At 46.1% G+C, this 21,046-nt stretch overlaps 4 protein-coding genes across 6 annotated transcripts; 1 reads left to right on the top strand and 3 right to left on the bottom strand.

The window, feature by feature from the left end:
• Positions 1–121: 121 nt before the first annotated feature.
• eps8l3a (EPS8 signaling adaptor L3a) lies at positions 122–4,737 on the bottom strand. Of its 3 annotated transcripts, none has more exons than XM_029827213.1 (20): positions 4,498–4,737; positions 4,140–4,226; positions 3,989–4,062; positions 3,854–3,918; positions 3,619–3,777; positions 3,086–3,235; positions 2,947–3,002; positions 2,821–2,867; positions 2,517–2,617; positions 2,323–2,419; positions 2,171–2,244; positions 1,957–2,086; positions 1,787–1,871; positions 1,572–1,710; positions 1,450–1,493; positions 1,284–1,374; positions 1,090–1,203; positions 657–748; positions 342–474; positions 122–263 (listed from the first exon to the last, which is right to left on the bottom strand). In XM_029827213.1, exons 2-20 carry the CDS (start codon positions 4,202–4,204, stop codon positions 252–254), a joined length of 1,728 nt encoding a protein of 575 aa, XP_029683073.1. In that variant the 5' UTR covers positions 4,205–4,226; positions 4,498–4,737; the 3' UTR covers positions 122–251. The 3 variants fall into 3 exon arrangements, with proteins under 3 accessions (XP_029683073.1, XP_029683071.1, XP_029683072.1); XM_029827211.1 differs by having other exon boundaries at positions 1,787–1,932; positions 2,012–2,086; XM_029827212.1 differs by having other exon boundaries at positions 1,787–1,932; positions 2,012–2,086; positions 2,821–2,864.
• Positions 4,738–5,436: 699 nt separating this feature from the next.
• irf6 (interferon regulatory factor 6) lies at positions 5,437–8,930 on the bottom strand. The gene is made up of 8 exons (XM_011613810.2): positions 8,670–8,930; positions 8,350–8,524; positions 7,433–7,628; positions 7,253–7,351; positions 6,622–6,888; positions 6,127–6,519; positions 5,915–6,033; positions 5,437–5,828 (listed from the first exon to the last, which is right to left on the bottom strand). The coding sequence occupies exons 2-8, from the start codon at positions 8,521–8,523 to the stop codon at positions 5,595–5,597; spliced, it is 1,482 nt and encodes a 493-aa protein (XP_011612112.1). The 5' UTR covers position 8,524; positions 8,670–8,930; the 3' UTR covers positions 5,437–5,594.
• Positions 8,931–9,803: 873 nt separating this feature from the next.
• guca1ab.2 (guanylate cyclase activator 1Ab.2) lies at positions 9,804–12,135 on the bottom strand. Its single transcript, XM_003973248.3, has 4 exons — positions 11,781–12,135; positions 11,095–11,244; positions 10,524–10,614; positions 9,804–10,451 (listed from the first exon to the last, which is right to left on the bottom strand). Exons 1-4 carry the CDS (start codon positions 11,973–11,975, stop codon positions 10,315–10,317), a joined length of 573 nt encoding a protein of 190 aa, XP_003973297.2. The 5' UTR covers positions 11,976–12,135; the 3' UTR covers positions 9,804–10,314.
• Positions 12,136–14,333: 2,198 nt separating this feature from the next.
• On the top strand, positions 14,334–21,017 carry LOC101061211 (formin-like protein 7). Its single transcript, XM_003973247.3, has 5 exons — positions 14,334–14,658; positions 15,414–15,502; positions 16,914–17,007; positions 18,158–19,997; positions 20,078–21,017. The coding sequence occupies exons 1-5, from the start codon at positions 14,580–14,582 to the stop codon at positions 20,172–20,174; spliced, it is 2,199 nt and encodes a 732-aa protein (XP_003973296.2). The 5' UTR covers positions 14,334–14,579; the 3' UTR covers positions 20,175–21,017.
• The last annotated feature ends 29 nt before the right edge of the window (positions 21,018–21,046 follow it).

The raw sequence follows: 21,046 nt of genomic DNA, 5'->3' as shown, positions 1-21,046 counted from the left end.
GATTCGGCTGTTGTACTTTACAAGAGAGATAGTTTCCTACCTAATTCAGAACAAAACGCCTTTTTACGAACTTTAAATAATGTATAATTTGATCATATAACATTTTAAACGAGTGAATATATATATTATATCTGGATTTCAGAGAGAAAAGCATTTCAGAATAATTCATTATTGCTCAAAATCTTCTGAAATGAGCATTATATAGTTGTCGAGTCCATTCGGTGCACAATGGTTTTGTCGCTGATGGTCTTTTAACTGGCAGCCTGCACAGTAAAAACCAGTTAAACAAGCAAGACATTGAAGAATGGACACATCGGAGCCAGTGGAGGGTTCAAACTTACAGCAATTGTGGACCGGACTATCTGTAACTGGAAGAAGACGCGGCCCCCCTCCTCTGGACACAGCGTCTTCAGCTCCTCTTTGGTCATCCCCAGTAGGGTGGCACCACTCAGGCCGCCCAGACAGCGGATAGTTCTGCCGGAACACACCAGAAACTGAGAAATCCACTCTGAAATTCCTCATTTGACATTACATAAACTGCACCGACTTGATGCCGAGCTGTCAAAATGAAAGGGAGGCTCATTTTTAAATCTAGTAATGCTTTCAGTCATTTGCAACAATTGTTAACTATTTTAACTCATTAAAATCCTACTCACATTTTACTGAAGGCCTTGTTCTCCAGCCACATCTTCACCTCTGTGGGCCTGGACGTCTTTGTCAACACAACAGGACGTCCAATTTCCTCATACTGAGCAAAAACGAAGCATTTAAAAAACAAAACCCTTCACATTAAAAGACTCAAACGTAGACCAAAGTGTTAATATGTAAAGCTCAGGCATTAATATGATGGGGTTAGAGTTAGACATTGGTGCTCGACCAACATCTGTCCATAAACATTTTAATTCAGAATATCCGAAAACACATTATTGTGCTTTATTTATGCTAAGCTTTCAATTTTCTTGAATTTTAGGTCTGTGTATACTCTGTGTTCTGAGGATGGATGGTTAAAATTCTGATTGTTGTATGTTATTATTTACGTGTGATGTAGTTTGTGCTGTTCATATTTGTGTGTTTAAATGAAGCCTCCACCTGTCCCACTTGCTCGAGCTGCTCCTCACAAGGCTCCAGGACGTTGTTGGGCACGTAGCCCACGTCCCCCCGAGTGTCTCGTACCTTCCACCATTGCCTTGACATGTCCAGCAGCTGTAGGATGAGATGGTTCAGTTGTCTGTTGCAGAGTGGACGCAGAGAGGGACAGATTGATTTGTCTCATGCACACTCGCCTCAAGGGTCTCCCCTTTTCTGATGGTGAGTTCTTTGCTGTTTCTGGAGGTGAAGTCGTGGACAACGCGCAGGTACTGAGGTTCCTCTGGGCTGGAGGAGCATTACAGGGCATCAGATGCGTCCGTGATTAAATATCTACTTTGGACTTTGTGTTTATATTCATACCTTGCTTCTTGTGGGGGCGGTGGTGTTCTCCAATTAGCTGATTTCTGCATCAAAAAACAAGGATAAATTTAGCTGCTTTTCTTCTTTGTGTCCATATCAGATTATCAGAGTTCTCGACTCACCATGCTGGGAGCAGGCTGGACAGTCTCCACCCTGCTCAGAGGTGCTTTGGGTTGAGGTGCTGGAGACGAGTCAGGGGGCCGCCAGCCATCAGTAAACTCCGGCATGTATGGCTGGATGTCCGCATTAGGCCACTGATTACTGGAAGTGTTAATCAAAACCATAATTAGTTCAGATGAATGTCAGAAAATCCAGAGGATCAGAGGTGCTTTCCCACCTTGGGACGTTCCAGGAGTCTCCCAGGGACTGCCACAGCTGGTCCTCCTCTGGGGTGACCTCTTCACTCAGCAGTTGGACACATTCTGGAGTCAGCAGAGGTATCACAATGGTCATTGGCAGACCCACAGGAGAGTGAGGGGCCACCTGGGACAGAGAAAGACAACCCACCTGAAACGCTGACGTCATAGGAGATGGGTTCTTTTATTAAAATGCGATCACTTACGAATGCTAACATGGAAAAGAAAAAGTGAATGTATTCGGGAGCGGTGGGGTTATTAATCTTTCCATTCAGCTCCACCTGAATGGGGACAGAACCATACGAAACATCAGATAAAAACACCCCGCAATGCTGTGAAAATGTGAAAATATCTCAGACACAAACCAGGAGGTTGAAGCCATATTTGATTTTTTGGAGACATGATGCAAATTCAGCCGCGGTTGGCATGCTGTAATTAGCTAGAGGTAAATAAGATCAATCTAATTAGTCGTGTTAAAAAAAGAAGCTCCAGGCTTTGATTTCTTTGAAGTTTCCACCTTTCTTCTTCTTCTTTTTGGATGCCTTCTTGGCCAGGGCCGCGCCTATTTGTCCCATGACGATTTCTATGTCATTCAAAATATGATTCAGGATATCCTGCAAACACCGGGACGGGGAGGGAGGGGGGATAACTACGGATGATCCAGGAACAAAAAAAAATGCTTTCATGCTTGTGGGGGGCGAGCACGCTCACCACGTTCCTGTCCAGCTGGGTGTAAGGCTTGGAGCTGAGCTGCCCAAAAGGCTCCTCTTCCTTGGGGGCAATCAGCTCTGGTTCAGAGACATTGTTGTCCTCTGTATACACAAATCAGACATGAATCCTTTACCAATTTTATTTATTTTTTAGAATATTCAGCACTTCATTTGGTACCCAAAACCAAATTAGATACTTCAATAGTAAACCACCCTCGTGGAGGGTGAGGTTTACATAAACAAATGGAGGGTTTACATAGCAACAGTATCCAAATTATTCACTTAGTAAACACAGACAGACTCACCCCAGTAAGGAGCCATCCACTGAGGCGGCGGCGCAACAGGACCGCTGCTTCAGGAGGCATGGAAGGTGTTTTAATCACATTAAATAAACATATATTCAGTTCTCGCTGGCTGTTTGTTGTTGTTACCTGCTCCTCGATTTGTTGGAAAGTACCCCTGATAGATCTCTTTGAATAAAGTCAGCCTGAAAATAACAGTGGAAAAAAGAAATGACCCTAAAATGGATGTTTGTGCCCTATAGTGCTGATAGTAGCTGTGTGTTCTCACCCTGACGTCGTGGCACTGAAACACAAAGACGGACCTGTTGTTTTTCCTCCTGGTCTGGACTGACACTGTGAGCAGAGAGTTAAAGGTGCCGGAGTCCAACACGGCCTTCAGCTCCAGGATGTCACTGGCGGCGATGGACTCCAGCTCCATCTGGGAACACACGCAGCCAGAGATCAATACATCAAAAACTAGATCTGCCCCTACATCGAGCGACTAGGGAACAATTCCGAACTGATCGATGGGAAGGTCAGGGATGCTCACACAGGTCTGCTGTGTCAAATATCTCCACGGCAACGTTACTTGAATTTGTTTCAATAGACGAGTTGAGTCAACTTTTTTGTAGGGACTGAATAAAGTGCTTTTGAAAATTGTCTTGTTTTTGTCAACATAAGCAAACAACTAAACCAACACAAAACGGTCCCAACACTGAACCTTGGGGAACACCATAACCGAGGAACAGACTCTTAAGACTCTTGCACTGTGGTTTTCTAAGCCATGATCTCGTTTATCTGTGGATCCTCTGTGGCGATCACCTTGGTTTCGATGTCCATGAGCATGAGTTTGGAAGCCTGCACCCCCAGCAGCATGGTCTGGCCCCACACCCGGCCCATCTCCTCCAGCAGCTGCAGCTGCTCCACACAGTCCAACACGCTCCTCAGCTCCCTCCCGTCCAGCTCAAAAGTGAAGAGGTGCTGCACAGCAACAAACGTGAAATAATCGCCACCGAACTAAAAAGGCCAGGTTAGTTGGCGAGGTCGCAGACGATACCTCCACTCTGTACTGGTTTCTGTCCATGACTTGGCGGACCGAGGCTGCGTACTGCTTCCTTTGCACTGTTAGGACAAAGCAAAACTCAGAGAAGAGCACAGTGGGTCAGATCAAAGTCAGCTAATATTGACTTACAGTAGATCGACTTGGCGCTGGGTCTGGACAGGTTTGATGACTGGGACGCTGTCTCGTCCATCAAGGGGTACCCACTGTCAAAATAAGTGTCACAATAAAGCCCCTTTGGCAATCGAGCCATTAATGGGTGATATACTGGGGAAAAGCATACTTGGATCTGATGGACTCCGTATAGCTGCTGGCATCGGTTGTAAAGGGACTGCTGTTCCTGAACATTGTGGCTGTTCTCTGACCACACCTGCAGTATATCACACACACACACACACACACACACACGGATACACACACACGGACACACAAACACAGACACCAGGTGGATCTAAAAAGATCTGTTTTTAAACACAGACCACCGAGACTTTGATCACCATCTTCAGAAACACACAGGAGCCAAACTGACCTATGCTGACACTACTGTCACCCGATAAACAGAAGTCAGCTGTATATTATTTACATCCAGATTATTTACGCGAACAACCGTCCATATTGCCTGGTATCAAAAACATTCTTACCTGTGATGTTTTAATGCCTTTCTTCTTATTAGATCTTGTTCGATTCAAACACAGCGGACATTTTAAGCGTCTGTATCAGTTATCGACTGAGACTTCCTTGTTGAAGGAGAGGGCAAGGTCCAGTATCGTTGGCCATCAAGTCGACTCCTCTGTGGGTGTGACATCTTTGGTGAGGGTTTCCCCTGGGAAAAAGGTCACCCAGGGATGAAGAAATCCACTAAGATTGGGTCAACGTCACTCCCTTTTTAAAATCATTTTTTAATATAAAGCATCCCAGTAATCGTACATTTTATTCAACATATCGGAGGAACTGGCACATCGGGGCAGCACACAGATGGAGGCATTCAGGAGCCACAGAAGCCAAAAACGGACCTTTAGGACAAAATCTATAAATTGTATAGGCCTAAATAAAACTCAGCTTTGTCAACTTGTGCCATTTTTTATTGCTAAAATAATCATCAAGTGATACATGAAGGTATATTCTGGTTGGTAAAAACAGAATCCAGCAGCCTCAAAGTGCGGTGGCAACCATTAAAAAAGGTGGGAATAAAGTTCCTATAACGTTGTATACTTTAAGGCCTGCCTAAATATAACAAACGACTTAAACACACAGTACAAAACATGCTAGACGAAGTAGAAAAGAAAACTGTCAAATAGGACCATTGATAACTTTTGCAAAAAAAAAAAATAAGCAAAAAAAATACATGGAAACTGGATCCTAAAATGCAAATTCGCATATACGTTACAAAAATACCTCATTTAGTGAACACCTTCAAAAATATTTCACGACATTATTTTTTATTAAAAGAGTTGGGTAATCACCTGTCAACTCTAAATACGACGCAGGACTCCCTGTTACTTTTTAACTTTGCTAATGTTCATTTGCAGCAGGACTTTGACCCATGTTGTCCCCACAGCATGAGGCAGACCTGAGGCTGATTAAAGCAGCTTTAAAGCACTTTTATAGAGGGGGGAAAAAAAACATCTCATCTCAGATTTATACAAAAGAAAAGCATGTAAATCAGATTGCATAGCGTGCACACTTCTAGGTGGGATTACACATAAGTACTTCTTTACAATATTGGTAAAAATACAGTTCAGTGTTGGGCCTGCAAGGCCTGGTCAATATTCAAGCCCGCACCAGGGGGCAATGCCCAGCCCTCCTGGCCCTGGTGGGTCTGCAGCAGGCAGTACAGATGCTTTAGGTGGGAAACTATGTTGTCTTTTATATCTGGAACTGAAATCTGCAGTCGAACACTGCCGCTGTCGAAGGATCGCGTGTTGTCTCCGGAAAACATCTCAGTTATCATACGGGCCACCACTGGAATCACCTGGAGCACAGAAGGAGGACACTTCAATCGGAGGTTCCAAAACTGGAGGGACGAGGGTCTAAGCGGGCTTGATGTGGGTCTCTCACCTGGACCATGATGAGTTTCCTCTCCCTGGGCCTCCCGTCAGGCCACTCCTCCCCGAAGCACAGGCTAATATCGAACGCAGGGAGGGTTGGAGTCTGGCCACGCTGGTGGGCTATCACCCCTGGACAACACACACACACTTTCAATCTTAAAAAACAGATCTTAAACAGCACATATTAAGAAACATGATAAAAACAGAGATAATGCTACTTACCGCTGAGGAAAGACTCCAGGCAAAACAGCTTGACCTTCTTCTGGCGCTCGATAAGATTGGGGGCCGCCTGGTTTGGAGCGCAGGGGCCAGACCAGTACACCTTACACTGGCAGAGGCGCACTGCATAGATGTCGTGGCCACTGACCTCCAGGATCAAACCTCTGTCCATCACGTCCAGCAGGCGGCTGGTGAAAACCCTCTGCTTGTCGTTGGTAATGTGTTCTGCAGTTGGAAAGCGCAGCTGCTCCAGGCTGACCGGCCCGAACAGCTCCTCCTGGTTGACCATGGGGCCCAGGTCTCCGTAGAACAGCCTGCAGCCCTGCGGGTTACTGACGGTGACTGTGGGACACATCTCCTTCCCCCGGTACAGGAACTGCACCTCCAGATCTGTCACTAGAGCAGGCACAAATTAGCTTTTTGAACAAGGTGGGCTTCCTTTCTTTTTTTCAATTTGAGGATATTGACAAAGGTGGGGGGGGGGGGGGGGGTGCTTACTTGGGAGGGAGCTGATCCATGTTTCTGGAGTGGCAAACAGAGTGTCAGGCAGAGGAGGAGGCTGCATCGGGTGATCAGGCAGATTTGCAGGGGGCATGTCAGCCATAAGGGTGGGGTGCATCTCCACATCCACAGGCTCCTCTTTGGGCCAGATTTTAACAGATTCCTCTTTGGGCCAGCCCTCGTTTGAAGGTGGACAGCTGGAGGGCTGCATGGAGGACTCTGAGCCCGTAGGAGACCACAGGATGAGAGGAGAGGGGCTGGTGCCTACATGATGGAGGGGAGAAGAATGAGCTTTAAATGTCACATTAAATTGAGTTGCTGGTGTTCGGTTCATTACAGCGGCCTGAAATATTGTCGATCCTACGAGGTTTTAATTTCTCAGCGATGAGATCCTGTCGGATTTAAAATGCAAAAGTCCAGATTGGTTCAACTGGTCCCAGCATAGTCGGCAGCTGGTATCAGTCAGAATCACTCAGGGGAAGTTTAAGAGGCTGCAAACACAATCTGGCAACTTCTAAAATACCAACACCCCCCCGAATATATATGTGAACCTAAATATTTTGTCATATTTTTTAAAAACATGGCTTATTGGATCGATCTATATAAAAATGGAGTAACAGCTGTTCACCATTGGATGGGTAAGGAGGAAGAGACTCTGGTGTATCTGGAATGTCTTCCTCACCACCATCGTCATCATGGGGTGTCCAAGAACCCGCGTCTGAAGACCCTTTGGGGTGGGGGAAAAAGTAGGCTAAATAAAATAGAAAATGTGGGACAAAATTCACTCTTGCAAGCCTTTCTGATTTACCCTGGTTGCTGGACGGCTGCGGGATTTCGCAGACGTCGTATATTTTCAGAGGATTCATCGGGACCTCTTTGGTGCCATCGTAGACCAGGTTAAATTCTCGGCTTTTGTTGAGGGCACATCGAAGCTGAGCTTTCCACTTTGCAGGATCAGGTTCGTCCATTCCTTCTTGGAACTTCCCAGTCTCCACAGCCCAGGCCTGGGGGTGGATTTAAACAGAACATGTGTAGCTTATGTCTGGGGATGAGGAGGACCCCGCGGTCCAACCTCACGTGCTAAAAAATTAGCAACTGAAGATAAATAAATGTATGCGGCATTATTTAACGCCTAAAAACCGGAGGGTCTGTCCAAACATCACCTTCATGGATCTAAAATAAAACCCTGTAGCTACTCTCATCTCTGGTTCATCTGCCAGTGCTGCAGGGAGAACCATAATCATGTTACAAGATCTTAAATGATGCTGCAAACAAAACTGGATGAAAAAGAACTAGGAACATCTCCATGACGACCCTGGGCTTGTGTGAAATTAAGAGTTTATTTTGACCCGACACAACTGGTGTTTGATAAACTGTTACGGAGTAGGAAAACTTAAGTAGAATATTTTTAATCGGGCATTATAAACTTGAATACACAAGCCCACAAATAAGCAGTAACAGAATAACAGGGATAGACAAATTCTGGAACACCCGTTTTTTTAAGTCACTATGTGTAATGAATTGTTCATTTTTGCACTCCTGAATGTTTCATGTTAAAGGCTGGGCCACTTGTTGCGCATCAACTACTTTTGGTCCCAATCTACTAAATCTAAGAGAAACGAACCTCATTAGAACCGACGAACCTGTCTCCACTTAAATGACTGGAGGGTGAGAGTGAGCAGAGCAGAGGAGTGTTTGGTTTAAAGATGACGGAACTCTTTTCACCTTAAATATGGTGTCCTCGTCCTCGTGCTGCGGCGTATGTCTCGTGGCGTGTTTCCATGGGATCCTGAAGCGCATGGCCTCGCGGTCGATCCACACCAGCCCGGGGTATCGGCCGCTGTCCACCTGAGCCACGAGCCAGGGCTTCAGCCGGACGCGTCGCGGGGTGACCGACATTCTGCGCGAGCACCGACACAGTCAGTCCGGACAGGTGAGAGCACGCAAACGTACAGCCACAGTCCGCTAAATATGCGGAGGTTTGCTCTAACGTGACACTTAAACGCTCAAAGTCAAGTGACGGAGCGCGATACCGACGGACATACCTGCGGAGAACCAGGAAGTCGAGTCGCTCCTCGGCGCTCTTCTGACCAGCAGCTGCGGGGTAAAAAGCGTCGGTTTCCCTCCCGCAGGAAAAACTCCCGCAGGTCCGCGCGTAAACAAAGTTCACGGGCGTTCACCGTTCTTCCTCTGGGAATAACAACACAGAGACACAGACGCCTCCAAAGGACGGCCCGTCGTTCGTCGCTCCGTTTGGCTTCTTCCCCCTCACCGAAACTCAGGTAGGGAGTGACGTCACGGCGCGGGACACACCTTTGCTGATCAGCTGGAGGCGTCACGTCACGTCACCTCTCTCTCTCTCTCTCTCTCTCTCTCTCTCTCACACACACGCATTTATAGTAAGAGCAAATGATCACAGTAATCTATATATGATATATCTTATTTTTGGGAGTCTTTACTTGATATGAAATAAATATTTTCTTACAGAATCGAACAACAATCTGCACTAATCTGTAGGAAACATGTTTTCTCAACCATCCTAATCAGTTCAATCAATTTATTCATGGGAGATGCAGCACTGATGTGTAATTTACACATCACAGGGACTGATGACCCTGACTGACAGCAGCAGGACCGTTGTTGTGGTTGATGGTGGTGATGGTGATGGTAATGATGCTGGTCCAGGGGTCAGACCACTCCCTGAAACCGCACGGCCTTTTCTGACTGTTGCCGCCACCACTTGCTCGTCTTTGCTTTAATTTCCCTGGTTTCACTGCAATTAAATGTGCAATTAGGCCGCTGCTGTGTGATGCTAATTCTGCATTGCGCATGTTGGAGTCGAGGCGGCTGCATTCCGCATCACAAAGGATGGGTGACGTTTCCACAACTGAATGACAGAGTCCTTTGCGGTCATCATAAAGCATCGTAAAACTGATCGCTATCAATTTCCCTGAATATCATCATCTATAATTCACCTGTTTTTACTGTAGGCAATAAAACTGCGCATCCGTTTATGGTATTATGATTTTCAGTGTCAGCTGTTGGTCCAGCAGAAAAACCCTGCGCTCTGTGGCTAACTTTAACACCAGTGCTAACAACAAGAAGAAGAAAAATTATGTTTGAGCTGTGCCTTTCTGTGAACATATGCTAAACCCAAAACAATCAACGAAGCACTCAAATTAGTTTTGAGCAGTTTATTACACTTTACGTAGCCGACTCTATTTATAGAAGCTAAGCCAGCGCTTTAAGCCACTGAGAACCCCTTGACGGCTGAACCGACCTGCTGATTACAGGACAGAAAAAGCGCGGTCCGAAAAAAACCTTTAACACAAATCCCCATAAAAATATGACCGACTTGCTGACCCGGAAAAGATTTGTTTCTATTTATGGCTGAGTTGGCCCTGATTCAAATACATTCAGATCCTCTGATTTATGGCTGAGAAGCTGTTAAATCGAATAAAGAAACAACAGGAAGCACACAAACTCCCACAGATTATAATGGCACTTAAATGAGTAGAAATCAAGCAATCTTGTGATCAGTCCAGCAGCAACGCAAACTGATTTTCAAGCTTTGAGTTTGTCGGCAGAGTGAAACGGCATCGCGGCCTGAGACGGAGGAAGAACATCTCGACGTATCGATCCAGATCCAGATCCAGATCCTGATCCCGATCCTGATCCGCAGCTGTACCGTCAGTCCGAGCTGCTGGCATTCATCTGTCCTTCGATTTTCTGCATAATGTGCGTCAGGTCCAAACTCTCTGTTAGCATCTTCAGCAGAGTTTCGTCATTCTGGATCCCCTCTATGAATTCCTCGTAGCTGAGTTCACCTAAAACAGAAAAAATAAATAAATCAACGATCGGTCGACGATTCTGCTGTGGTTGGAATATTCGGAGCTCACCGTCTCCGTTGATGTCAATCTTATCAAACACCATGTTGGTAAACTCCTCAGCCGACATCTCGGAGGGAATTCCATTGATTGCACGGATGGACTGGAACACCACAGAGAGGAGATCATTCTACATCAGCGCCACATTGGAGCATCATTCCTCACAACCTAAAACTCTTCAAATGTTAGAATTGGGAAATATGGCACTGAAAAAAACTCACTCTTTCTATGAGAAAAGATCCAGTCTGAAAAAATAAAAGCCTGGCATCTGCATGGGGCATAGAATCTAAACCCAGCCCCCAGTTTCCTTGTGGCAAGGAGGTTGTGGGTTTGAGTCTAATAAGAGAGGGGAGTTTAGCTAGTTCCTGGTTGTATTACTCCCTTGTTGACTCTTCAGCCAGCAGAGGTCAGTAAACATCATCTGCCCCTCTGGTATACAGCTGTGGCTCAGGTCTTGCCCTCCTCTGGACCTCCTCACTCTCACTAAAGCTCTGATGGTCCTCTGGGGTGGTTCGAGGACACTACTTTGGTTTTATTTTGAGGTGGGGGGATGTCTCCCTAAGCCCTTAAGTCTAATGCTCACCTTGATTATGAGCAGCAGCTCGTCACGGTCGATGCAGCCACTCCCGTCTATGTCGTAGAGTTTAAAATACCAGCGCAGCTTCTGCTGCACTCCTGCCTTCAGCACCAGACTCAGAGCAGCCACGTACTCCATGAAATCAATGAAGCCGTCCTGCAGGAGAAGAGACCCAGAGAGCTGCATGTCAGGAGGGATAATGAACGCTGACCTTTAGAGATCATTAAGGCAGGTGCGCCTGCTGTATGGGGGGTGGGGGTGGGTCACGCGTGTCATGTTTAGGTTGTAGGTCAGTCTACTTAGCCATGCCGAAGGGATAAACCTTCCTCTGATGAGCTAAAATCCTCTCAAACTGTTTGCTCCCCAGCAGAAATACCACGCGTGACAACACTTTGTGTAATGAAACCTCGACACATCATGGAAATTTTCACTTTTTTCCTAAATATGTATTAATATTTTAGTTGTAATTGTGGTTGAATATTAACATCCGTACATAAATGATGAGATATTCAGTTCTCCTCTATATAAAACAAACTAGAATACACACAACGATCATAATGGATGATAATATAAACACATTTCACGCGAAGTTTCATCTGGACTAAAAGTTTAACCACACAGCTCTAATCTCTAATTATCCCTTTAAATTAAACTCTGTTATTTAATTGAGAGGAGGGCGCAAAGGGTCTTACGTCGTTCATGTCAAAGGTCCTAAACAAGGTCTGGATGTAGGCGTTTGACGACGGTGACAGGTTCTTCAGGCCGAAGAACTGTTTGAATTCGTAAAAAGTGAGAAGTCCAGATGGGCACTCGGTCATAAATTTCCTGTACCACTGGTGGCTCTCGCGCGCCTGGAGCTCCTCCAGCGATCCGAAGACGTTCCCCATGGCTTATTTTGCTTTCAAAACCGGAGAGTGAAAAGTCCAGCGAGAACCATACCCCTAACGTGGTGCATCCGCCGGGCAGCTGTCACAGTCGGTGCCTCCCCAGGAAGAAAATAGTGAGCGGACTCAGCGCATGCGAGCCGCTCACGTCCCCGCTTGACTGAGCGAAAGGCTCAGAAAATCCGATCCAATTTGCTTGTCAAAGTCTGATTAAAGAGACCTCGTTGGGGCACCACCTGATGCTGGGATCAGCAGGCCAGTTTGTTTACGGTGTTTGCAATGGTTCCCATCATGTGCAAATGGCTGTGTGTGCAACATTTAAAGTAAAAATCAAATCAAAATCAAAACAAAATCCATCCATCTGGAGTAAAAACCGGGAAAATAAGATTAATATGGATGAATAAATCCTGAAGATTCCTCCCCTGTGCTGAGAGCTGTGGTGAGAGGGTGGTTTAACTGTCCCACAGTTGAAGGGACACCTCTGGGGACAGTCAGCGGTGACCCCAAGTTTCCCCGCAAAGTCAGTGAAGAGGCTACTTCTAATTATACGATCGTAAAGCTAAACATACTTTACCATGTTACAAAATCAGCTCACTGTCTGAACATGCTGCTTTACTTAAGTCTTCTTGCTGTAGCCCAGTGATCTCCCAGCTTACCCTACTTTCACAAGCAGGGAGCATCACTGGGCTCCTTCAGACCCTCTTAACGCTCATCCATCTGCCATCAGGCCCCCAGCAGCAACACTGGGAAAACTGTTGAATACGGAAAGTAAACAGTCATGATACTGACTTTACTTTCATTTTCATTCACAAGCAGTTTATCAGGTCTCATCTGGTGCCAAATATCAACCTGTCCTATGATGGATTTGTAAAATGCTGTGCATGATAATTATATTATCATGACAGAAAGCAGGAGTATATGAAACTGTGACAAAAGTGTGTTATGTATTGAGTTATGTGCCACTTCAAATGGACCACAAACACGTCCGTCCTCTTCTGGCGGCATGAGCGTTAAGAGACAGCGAAAGGGACAAAGTTGCCGCGGAGGTTCCTGGATGTCCAGGTTCCTTGGACGGGGCGCAGCAACATGTCGAAGGGTCCTGTCAGCGCCTTCATCATGTTACATCAGCGGAGTCAGGAGAACTGGCTGGACCAGTCTGCTTTGTCTTCCACTGAGGCTCGGGTACAACAGTCTGACGTGACTGGGAAAAAAACCTGTGAGGAAAGGTTTTAATCACTGTTGTGTAATTTAAAGCACGAGGGCAAACATGTTTTATGATCTGCCCGATCCCCCAAATCCATCAGACTCTTTCAATCTCAGCAGAAACAAAGGCGGCGGTTGCTCTGAAACATGAGCCCTCGCTGTCAGAGGTCACTGTGAGGTAGAGTGGATAATTAATCCTCTTTACATTATGGCACAATCACCTGGGTCACGTGATCTCCATGACAGGTGAAGGATATGACATGTACAATAACACCCGGGCGGTCACATATTTCCACTGACAGACACAATGTAGATTTTTGTATTTGGGTTTATTTTTTTGATCATTTTCATGTTACATTTGAAAGTTGAAGTTTAACTGCTTGGTCAATCTCTGTTTATAATCTGTTGGACCTGTAATCTGCGTTAACATCATGTAATCACTGTACATTTGTTGTAGTTGTTTCAAAGTAGGCATACTGCAGTAGAACTCCTATTACATTACAGTTATACATATTTAAGTAACTATACCAAGAAAATGTAAAGGAAATCTATAAATTCTGCATCTGATTTGCCACTCATTTGCCATCTGATTTCCCATCATAATATTCTAATCATTCACGGCGCCATACAGAAGCATTTGAGGGCCAACTTCACATTCATTTTTAAAATAATTATCTATATCTCACTTATTTATCAGTCACAACTTCTTTCTGGGATATTACAGTGTGATTTAAATCCGATTTTAATAACTCAATATAAACATGCACTACAATTAGCTTGCAAATTGTTTTTAGCTGTGCAAAATGATAGTGTGCATTTAATTGTTATATTTGCTTTTGATTTGTCACCGAAAATACATCAAAATATGTACCTAAAAAGCAAAAATAAATAAATAAAACTAAGTAACTAACGAGCTGACAACCTAACTAACTAATGGAAACGATCCCGTTATGGGACAATTGGTAGAAAACAAACAAAAAACAACGTTCGAACATATAAAGACTCCTCTGCACACGCACGCACGCACGCACGCACGCGGCTTCTTCGCTTCTCCCTGATGTTTGCGTCTCCTGCTGTAGATCCAGATGTTACCGGAGGAGAATGTGGGAGGTCGCTCCTTCGCGCGCCCTCACGTGCGTTGCGCGCAGGTATGTGGTGAAAGCGCGTGCTGCTGTGACGCCTCACCTGTCGGGGAGTGTGTGAGCAGAAGAGGGAGGCCCGGGGACAGCAGGGGAGGCGGGCTCTGCTCCATTTTCTCCGCCTGTCCTGAAAAGTGGAACCAAACAGCAGGAATCGGGTTTGCGTGCAGAGCGTCGGCGCACCTGCCTCAGAGAGGAAAACACGCACGGATTTACCTGCGCATCATAATGCGCCCATAGGCCTGTTTCCCTGTCACCTGCCACCATGAAGAAGGGCCCGCTGCACTTCCTGGGTCGGAAGAATCAATCTCTCTTCGACACCAACGTGAAAATGAAGGAGATGGGTGAGTGACGGGCCTACGCGCGACCTTTGGACCGGGGCCCACATGGAGGTTTTTAACGCTTTAATGGTGTCGGGGCGTCCTGTCAGTGAACGCAGACCTGCGTTTTGTGTTTCAGGACAGGCAAAATAACGTGACGTGTTTTCTGTGTATGATTAAGAAGGAAACAGGTTGATATCAGTTTACAGGAAGGCATCCAGTTATATGACAGCAATTTACAGCTGATCCGTGTGGCAGAGGTGGGCGTTCTGGTCATCAGACTAGCTCTAACAACGCAGATGATTTTTCTCTTCTCACCTGCAGCCCTTGTAGGTGTAGCGGGGCCCTTTGTTCACTCCACACTTCTCCCGGGAGCCTTAATGATGATTAGTGAGGGCAGACAGCCTAAATAGTTCTCAGTGACATGTTCCTGTCACCAGTCACTTATTAGTCAAACACATGGCGAGACAGAGGGGTGAGAAGCAGAGGAATGCATCAAAGCTGCCTTTCATCCTCCAGCCCTGCTCAGCTACCTCTGCTGTCTCTCTGGCATCTTGATCTTGATCTTAAGAATCTCCTCGTTGACCTGTTCAAGACTATGTTATCACAGTGGGTCGGGCCATTACAATGACAGGAATCCACTAATCCCATCTGCGGAGATCAATGCGGGGCCGCTGGACACCAGTGGCAGCTGAGATGGCGGGCGTCCTCTCTGAAATCCCGTCTTTTCTTGTGAGAGCCCGTGAGGAGAGACGTGATCTTTTCCCATTTGTTTGCAGACAACGTGGACCTGGTGCTGCAGCCTTCAGCCATCCCAGAGTCCGGAACTGCCAGCGTCAGGGCCAGACCCACAGTCAAGCATCTCACTGTGAGTCTACCATGCTCCACTTCCCCCGAGTCATTTACATTTTATCGCTGATTTTCGCACATTTGAATAACACCGTGTTTGCATGGGATCAGATCCCGCCTTTCCGTCTCGCTGCCGTTAAAGTTTTTTTATTATTATTATTGTTTTCGTCCTGAGCTCTGTCTGGCCGAGTGCACGCACGCAAGAGAGCTGATAAAGGACACTTTATTATGCTGGAATTGAGGTCTTTTTTTTAAAAAACAGCCCAGAACCAGGAAGGAAAAAAGATAAAGACCTGTTAAATTAATGTGCCGACCAACCACTTCACATAGATCAGAGCTTCATGTGTTCTACACACGACACAAGGACTACAAGAACCATGATATGGGGAAATTTCTTATAGTTTTGACTTTAAAAAAAATCTGGCTACCAAAATGTCATCAATTTTTAATACTTGAGATCTTTTGGCTTGTTTGACAGATTATTTGTGGTTCACAACAACTTTGATTCAATCGTAGCTCAAAGTCTAATCAGTGCAATTTTAATTGCTTCAAAATGAAGGACGTGTTCCTCCTTAACTCTGGCGCACGCCCTTTCATTCTAAATCGGTTTAGGATGACAATAGCGCCTCCCATCATGTCGTCATGGCGCAGGGCTGCGGCGAACCAGGGCTGGTTGTTCTCACACTCGGGTGTCAGGGAGTGTTCTGTGAATCTGTGGCATGCGTCTGGTCCGACACACCCAGCAGCACATCTTCTCTTGCTTTTGGTGAAACGTGAGTCACAGTTCTGGGAGCAGCCAGCTGAAGTCAGACTGGATCGTGGAACCGACACACCTTCTGTGTTTGTGGCGAGGGAACGCTGACGCTGGGAGGGAAGGATGAGTAATTTCTCTGACGCGGGGCCTGGATTCTGTGTTCAACGGTTCTGTTTGAGATCACCTCCACTTGTTCTTTGTTGTGTCAACACGGCCTGTGGTTATTTTTGGTGCAGTTGGCAAGTAGGCCCCGCCCCCTCGCGTCTCACTGTCGCTCACAATAAAACACGGGGGTATCTAAGCAACAGGGTTGATTCTTCTTCTGGACAATGAGAGAGTGATAGGTGTATCCTCTGATTCACGAAAAAACGGGTCTTAGTATTGACTATTATTGATTAATCATCTTTATAGATGATTCATCTTTTTTTAGTGATAAAAAAGCCAGAAATACCTGAAACCAGCCACTCCCAGATTGATGCATTAATGTGTTTTTAGGGTCTCTAGAGGAAGCATTTGTTCAAATGTTGCTGGGCCACTTTAAAATGGTAAATAAATGCCTTTAAACCAGGATTTATTGTTAATCCTGTGTTTACTAAAGTTCTCCACACACATATTCTTCTGAGCATCTCAAATATTGAAGTATCAGCCCTCTCACGGTGTTTTTCCTCCTTCACAGTCCTCAAGCCTAGACAGCTTTCAAGGGTTTGCTGTCCCAACACCCAAAGTTCCCCTCCTTCCCCCCGTCAACGGCGCCAAGATCAACGGCTCAGGTGGGTCTGGATCTGGGATCTAACGAATAGAGTTCATTGAAACTCCATTATTTGTGGCGTGAAGTGCCCTCCGTCCAAGGCAGCTGATGGATCGGGCAAATGCGATAAGATTTGAAAATGTGGGGCAGGTAAATGTTTGCCCAGGTCATGGCTCAGTTACCCTCCTGAATGCACCCAAACAGCCAGACCAGGTTGCTAAGGTGTTTACAGAATGGGAGTGGTTGCATTTATTAGAACAAAGCTGAATTCCTCAAGCTCTGAGCCATTAGTTTTTAATGCCTGTGTGTCATGAATGATTTAAATAGCTTTGAAACACCAGGGCACCTATTCAAAAAGATTCTCAGAGTCCTCGTGGAGAGCTCCTAGCTTAGCCTAAAAAATCCTGGCAAGGCGTCTTAGCTTAAGAGTGATTGAGGAAGTTTCTGAGAGCAACTCTGGGCGAGGAGGGAGCAGAAACTTTTATCTTAATGAGGAGGTGTGGTTGACCCCGTTGTAGGGAGGACACAGTGTTCTAAAGGTGTGATTGGTTGTTAGGCTCCTAGCAATGAATGGACAGTGAAATCTAATGATTGAAGGTGGATGCAGCCATTACCGTGACTACTGGCCTCCTTGTAAAAAGCAGTTTGATTTGGCAGAATGACCAAAAAACCCAAAGAAATAGAGAAAAAAGAACTCGAATGCTGAATTGGACAGAAGAGCAGCTGGTGCAGGAGAATGAGGGGGTTTCAAAAGGGAAAATCAATTTCGAGATGACGGCACAATTTACAAGCAAGCGAAGAGTGTGAGACATTGTTTATTTCATTAGCATGTCGCCCCCTTCTCAACTGACGAGATTTTCTTTAAATATGAACAGAATACAGCGAGGAATGGAGCTTATCGAAAAAGTGTAGGCTTTTTTCACAAAAAAGAGGCGTAAATAATAAAGAAAACAATCCCCCCTCAAAAAGACCCACAAGCATCATCCCTGCTTGATCAAGCCTGCGTCTCATTAAAACTCATTTGATCCTAAAGCCTTAGGAGCTCTCTGAGGGCCAAAGGCGCTTTGTGAATCGCTGTTCTTACCTGCCGGAAATACTTTTATACTTCTGCAGTTTCTGAATCACATGCAGACAAACCTGCATCAGATCAATCTCTTCTTTGTTTTCCACAGTGGGTGGAGACAATCTGTTGAATGGATCTGTTATATCCACGCCTGATCATGAGGAGGAACTATTTGTTCCTCCTCCTCCCACTATGGCACCTCCGCCCCCTCCAGGAACTTTTATCCCACCTCCACCAGAATTCATGTGCGGCGTGGACGATCCAGACTTGCAACACCTCCGGCCTCCGCCCATGCCCGCTCCAAAACCTCCTTCAGCATTACCCTCTATGGAAGAGGACTTCTCCTACTTAAAACCGCCACAGATGGCACCGCCAAGGCCTCCCTCTATCTGCTCCAGCGGTTCCTCAACTTTGTCCGCGTCCAGCCTACCCCCCGAACTAGTCCCCGAGCATCCCAAATTCGCAGCACCACAGCCACCTTCTGAAAGGCAGGCCAAGATGAAGATGCCTCCTCCAAAACCAACCAGAATGTCCTCCATCCCCACCTATGATTCCCCGCCACAGACCCCTGCCCCACCTCCCCCTGTGCAGAAACCCACACCGTCCACCTTCAATCCCCAAAACACGGCGAAGCTTTATGACATTCCCAAAGCCTCGATCCTCAGCAGGTGCGAAGATCGCAACCCAAAACCCAAGCAGCTTGTATTTCTGGAAGATTCTAGGTCCGTTAAATCGAATCCAGTGCCTGCTCAGTTTGATGGGAAAACCCCAAAATTAGCTCCACCGCCTAAACCAGTTTCTGAAGAGAGAAAGGAGCGTGACTTAAATATTAGTCCAGGCTCTCCATCACCCGAGCCTGACTTGAAGAAGGAAATCAAATCAGAGTCAGTGGGACCTGACAGACCTCTCCAGACCCAACAGACGTCTCCTCAGCCTCCGAAAGTGACAAATACTTTGGCCATTTCAAGCAAGGATCAACCCAAAGGACCTCTGAGTCGAACGGGTAAATTCAGCCCGTTGCTGGATCGTAAATTGCGCAACCTGAAAGGCAGCGAGAGCGGCGCATCGCGTGAGGCATCTGTAGCTTCCCCCCTCAGTCTTTTAATGGCGGCTAAAGAGAGAGACAAGCACAGATCGAATCAGGATTCAAACGACCCCCCAAAGAACAGTCACCTCGCAGCCAACGTCCACCCCAGTGACCTGCTGTCGAACAGCTCCGCTGCCAAACCCAGGTCCGGTTTGTCCTTCCCGACATCACAAAGCGTAACAGAAGAGAGGTCAAAGTCTGCCGCTGCCCTGGAAAACGTACAAACACCCACGACCTCACAAAAACCCAGGCCCGCTCTGGTCAAGGACCACACGCAGTCCTCCAGCATCAACGGGACGGCTGGGCTGGTGAGCGCAACCAACCTGGCTACGCAGCAACGCATCCCAGAGGACGACCACAAGGACGATAAAGAGGAGCTAAGCGTGCTGTTGCTTCCTCCCCCGCCAGAGTTTGGCGACACAGACGACATGGTGGAGCCTCCCCCCGACCTCGCTCCACCAGACCCTCCCAGACAAATGCCCCAAATTACACCTCCATCCCTCAAACCCAAACCCCCACAAGCTCCAGTACTCCCACCTCTACAAACCAAGGTCAAACCCAAACCGCTAGTCCAGACAAACCTTACCAAGTCTCCGCCGCCGCCACCGCCGCCGCTGTCCCCCAGCCAGACCACACTCCTCAGCATCTTACAGAAGAAAATGCTGGAAATGGACCACAAAATTACCCCAGTGAGGGACGGGGAGACCAGCCCCGATGACTGGAACACCCCTTTGTCTGATGAGGACAACAACGTACCCGTCATCCCCAAGTTTACCCCGCAGAGCAAGAAGAACCCTGGGGTCGATAAGGCAGGGCTGGACCTGCGGGAGCTGGAGGGAAAGGTGTCCTCGTCCGCTGTCCGGTGAGCCCAGGGACAACAGCAGCACTTCTGGTGCTTTTAAGCACAGTTTCACTCAAACTTGTCAATGTTCTCTTTTCCAGTAATGGATCGTCTTCCAAACACCAGTACGGTTGCACCTTCACCGTCCGGCCCGGATCAAAACAGCCCATCACCGTTGCCAATAAAGAGAACTCGTAGCACGAGCGCGGCTAAACACAGAAGGAATTAGTACAGAAGGAAGACTAAAATAATGTTTAGCATGTGGAGGACGCAACTAACTCTTCAAAGTTTTATGTTTTTACTCTTTAAGATTTCTAACGGCATCGTGTGGGTAATCAAGACAATTTTAACCAAGGAAATTTTACACCTATTTATGAAGTATATAGAGTTACAATTGAACATTACATATTAATGTATGTAATAATGTACGGCATAACGTCAAATTTGACTTTTTGTGTTTAAAATGACGTTGCCTCTTATACCGTAAATGTTGTTTCTGTTACATTTATACTTTCCTCATGTCTGGGTGTTGTTATCTCCTGGAAGGAGTCCCATCTCTAACAATCAGGAAATGTTTGGATGTTTGATTTTAGCACAGAACCTTTTTTTTTCCCCTTCTGATTGCGCAACACCCGAATGAAAACATACCCAACAGGCTGCACAGTGTGACAGCACATAACACAGAAGCACATTTTCCACCACGTCAATCGAAAGCTGGATTTACTGTCAACACGAAGGTTCATTAATGTAAAAAGATTCATGAAGTCAAAGCTGCTTTCAGAGGTGTAAAATACTATTTGTTTGTGGACTAAAGTTGCCCAAAATCTGTTTGCATGAAGTGTGAAGACGTGGATGTGTTTCTAAATGCTTATTGACATTTGTTACATGTCAGATTATACCCCTAATATAATGAGTCATCAACTGATGTTGGTGAGTAAGTCAATTCAGCAGCCATATTATTGTATAAACACTCATTTAAACCTGTGTACAGTGTAAACTTTAACAAGAGAAGAATTGTGCTATAAAAGCTTTTTGAAAGTTCATGAAAAAGAATCATTTCCAAAGAACAT

This window comes from Takifugu rubripes, chromosome 19, assembly GCF_901000725.2.
Source record: "Takifugu rubripes chromosome 19, fTakRub1.2, whole genome shotgun sequence".
NCBI lineage: Eukaryota > Metazoa > Chordata > Actinopteri > Tetraodontiformes > Tetraodontidae > Takifugu > Takifugu rubripes.
This window is presented reverse-complemented; position numbering and strand designations above follow the sequence as displayed.

Excerpts from the sequence above, each read along its gene's own strand:
- eps8l3a (XM_029827211.1), bottom strand. The coding sequence starts at position 4,204 with ATGTTCAGGAACAGCAGTCCCTTTACAACCGATGCCAGCAGCTATACG. Across the intron at positions 2,420-2,516 it reads CCCAGCTGGACAGGAACGTG|GATATCCTGAATCATATTTT; the intron begins GTGAGCGTGCTC and ends CGGTGTTTGCAG. Across the intron at positions 1,375-1,449 it reads CCGCCCCCACAAGAAGCAAG|CCCAGAGGAACCTCAGTACC; the intron begins GTATGAATATAA and ends ATGCTCCTCCAG.
- irf6 (XM_011613810.2), bottom strand. The coding sequence starts at position 8,523 with ATGTCGGTCACCCCGCGACGCGTCCGGCTGAAGCCCTGGCTCGTGGCT. Across the intron at positions 7,629-8,349 it reads ACGAGGACACCATATTTAAG|GCCTGGGCTGTGGAGACTGG; the intron begins GTGAAAAGAGTT and ends ATCCACCCCCAG. Across the intron at positions 6,889-7,252 it reads TCCTCCTTACCCATCCAATG|GCACCAGCCCCTCTCCTCTC; the intron begins GTGAACAGCTGT and ends TCCATCATGTAG.
- guca1ab.2 (XM_003973248.3), bottom strand. The coding sequence starts at position 11,975 with ATGGGGAACGTCTTCGGATCGCTGGAGGAGCTCCAGGCGCGCGAGAGC. Across the intron at positions 11,245-11,780 it reads GGACCTTTGACATGAACGAC|GACGGCTTCATTGATTTCAT; the intron begins GTAAGACCCTTT and ends CTTCTCCTGCAG. Across the intron at positions 10,615-11,094 it reads AGCTGCTGCTCATAATCAAG|TCCATCCGTGCAATCAATGG; the intron begins GTGAGCATTAGA and ends GTGGTGTTCCAG.
- LOC101061211 (XM_003973247.3), top strand. The coding sequence starts at position 14,580 with ATGAAGAAGGGCCCGCTGCACTTCCTGGGTCGGAAGAATCAATCTCTC. Across the intron at positions 14,659-15,413 it reads CGTGAAAATGAAGGAGATGG|ACAACGTGGACCTGGTGCTG; the intron begins GTGAGTGACGGG and ends ATTTGTTTGCAG. Across the intron at positions 15,503-16,913 it reads CCACAGTCAAGCATCTCACT|TCCTCAAGCCTAGACAGCTT; the intron begins GTGAGTCTACCA and ends CCTCCTTCACAG.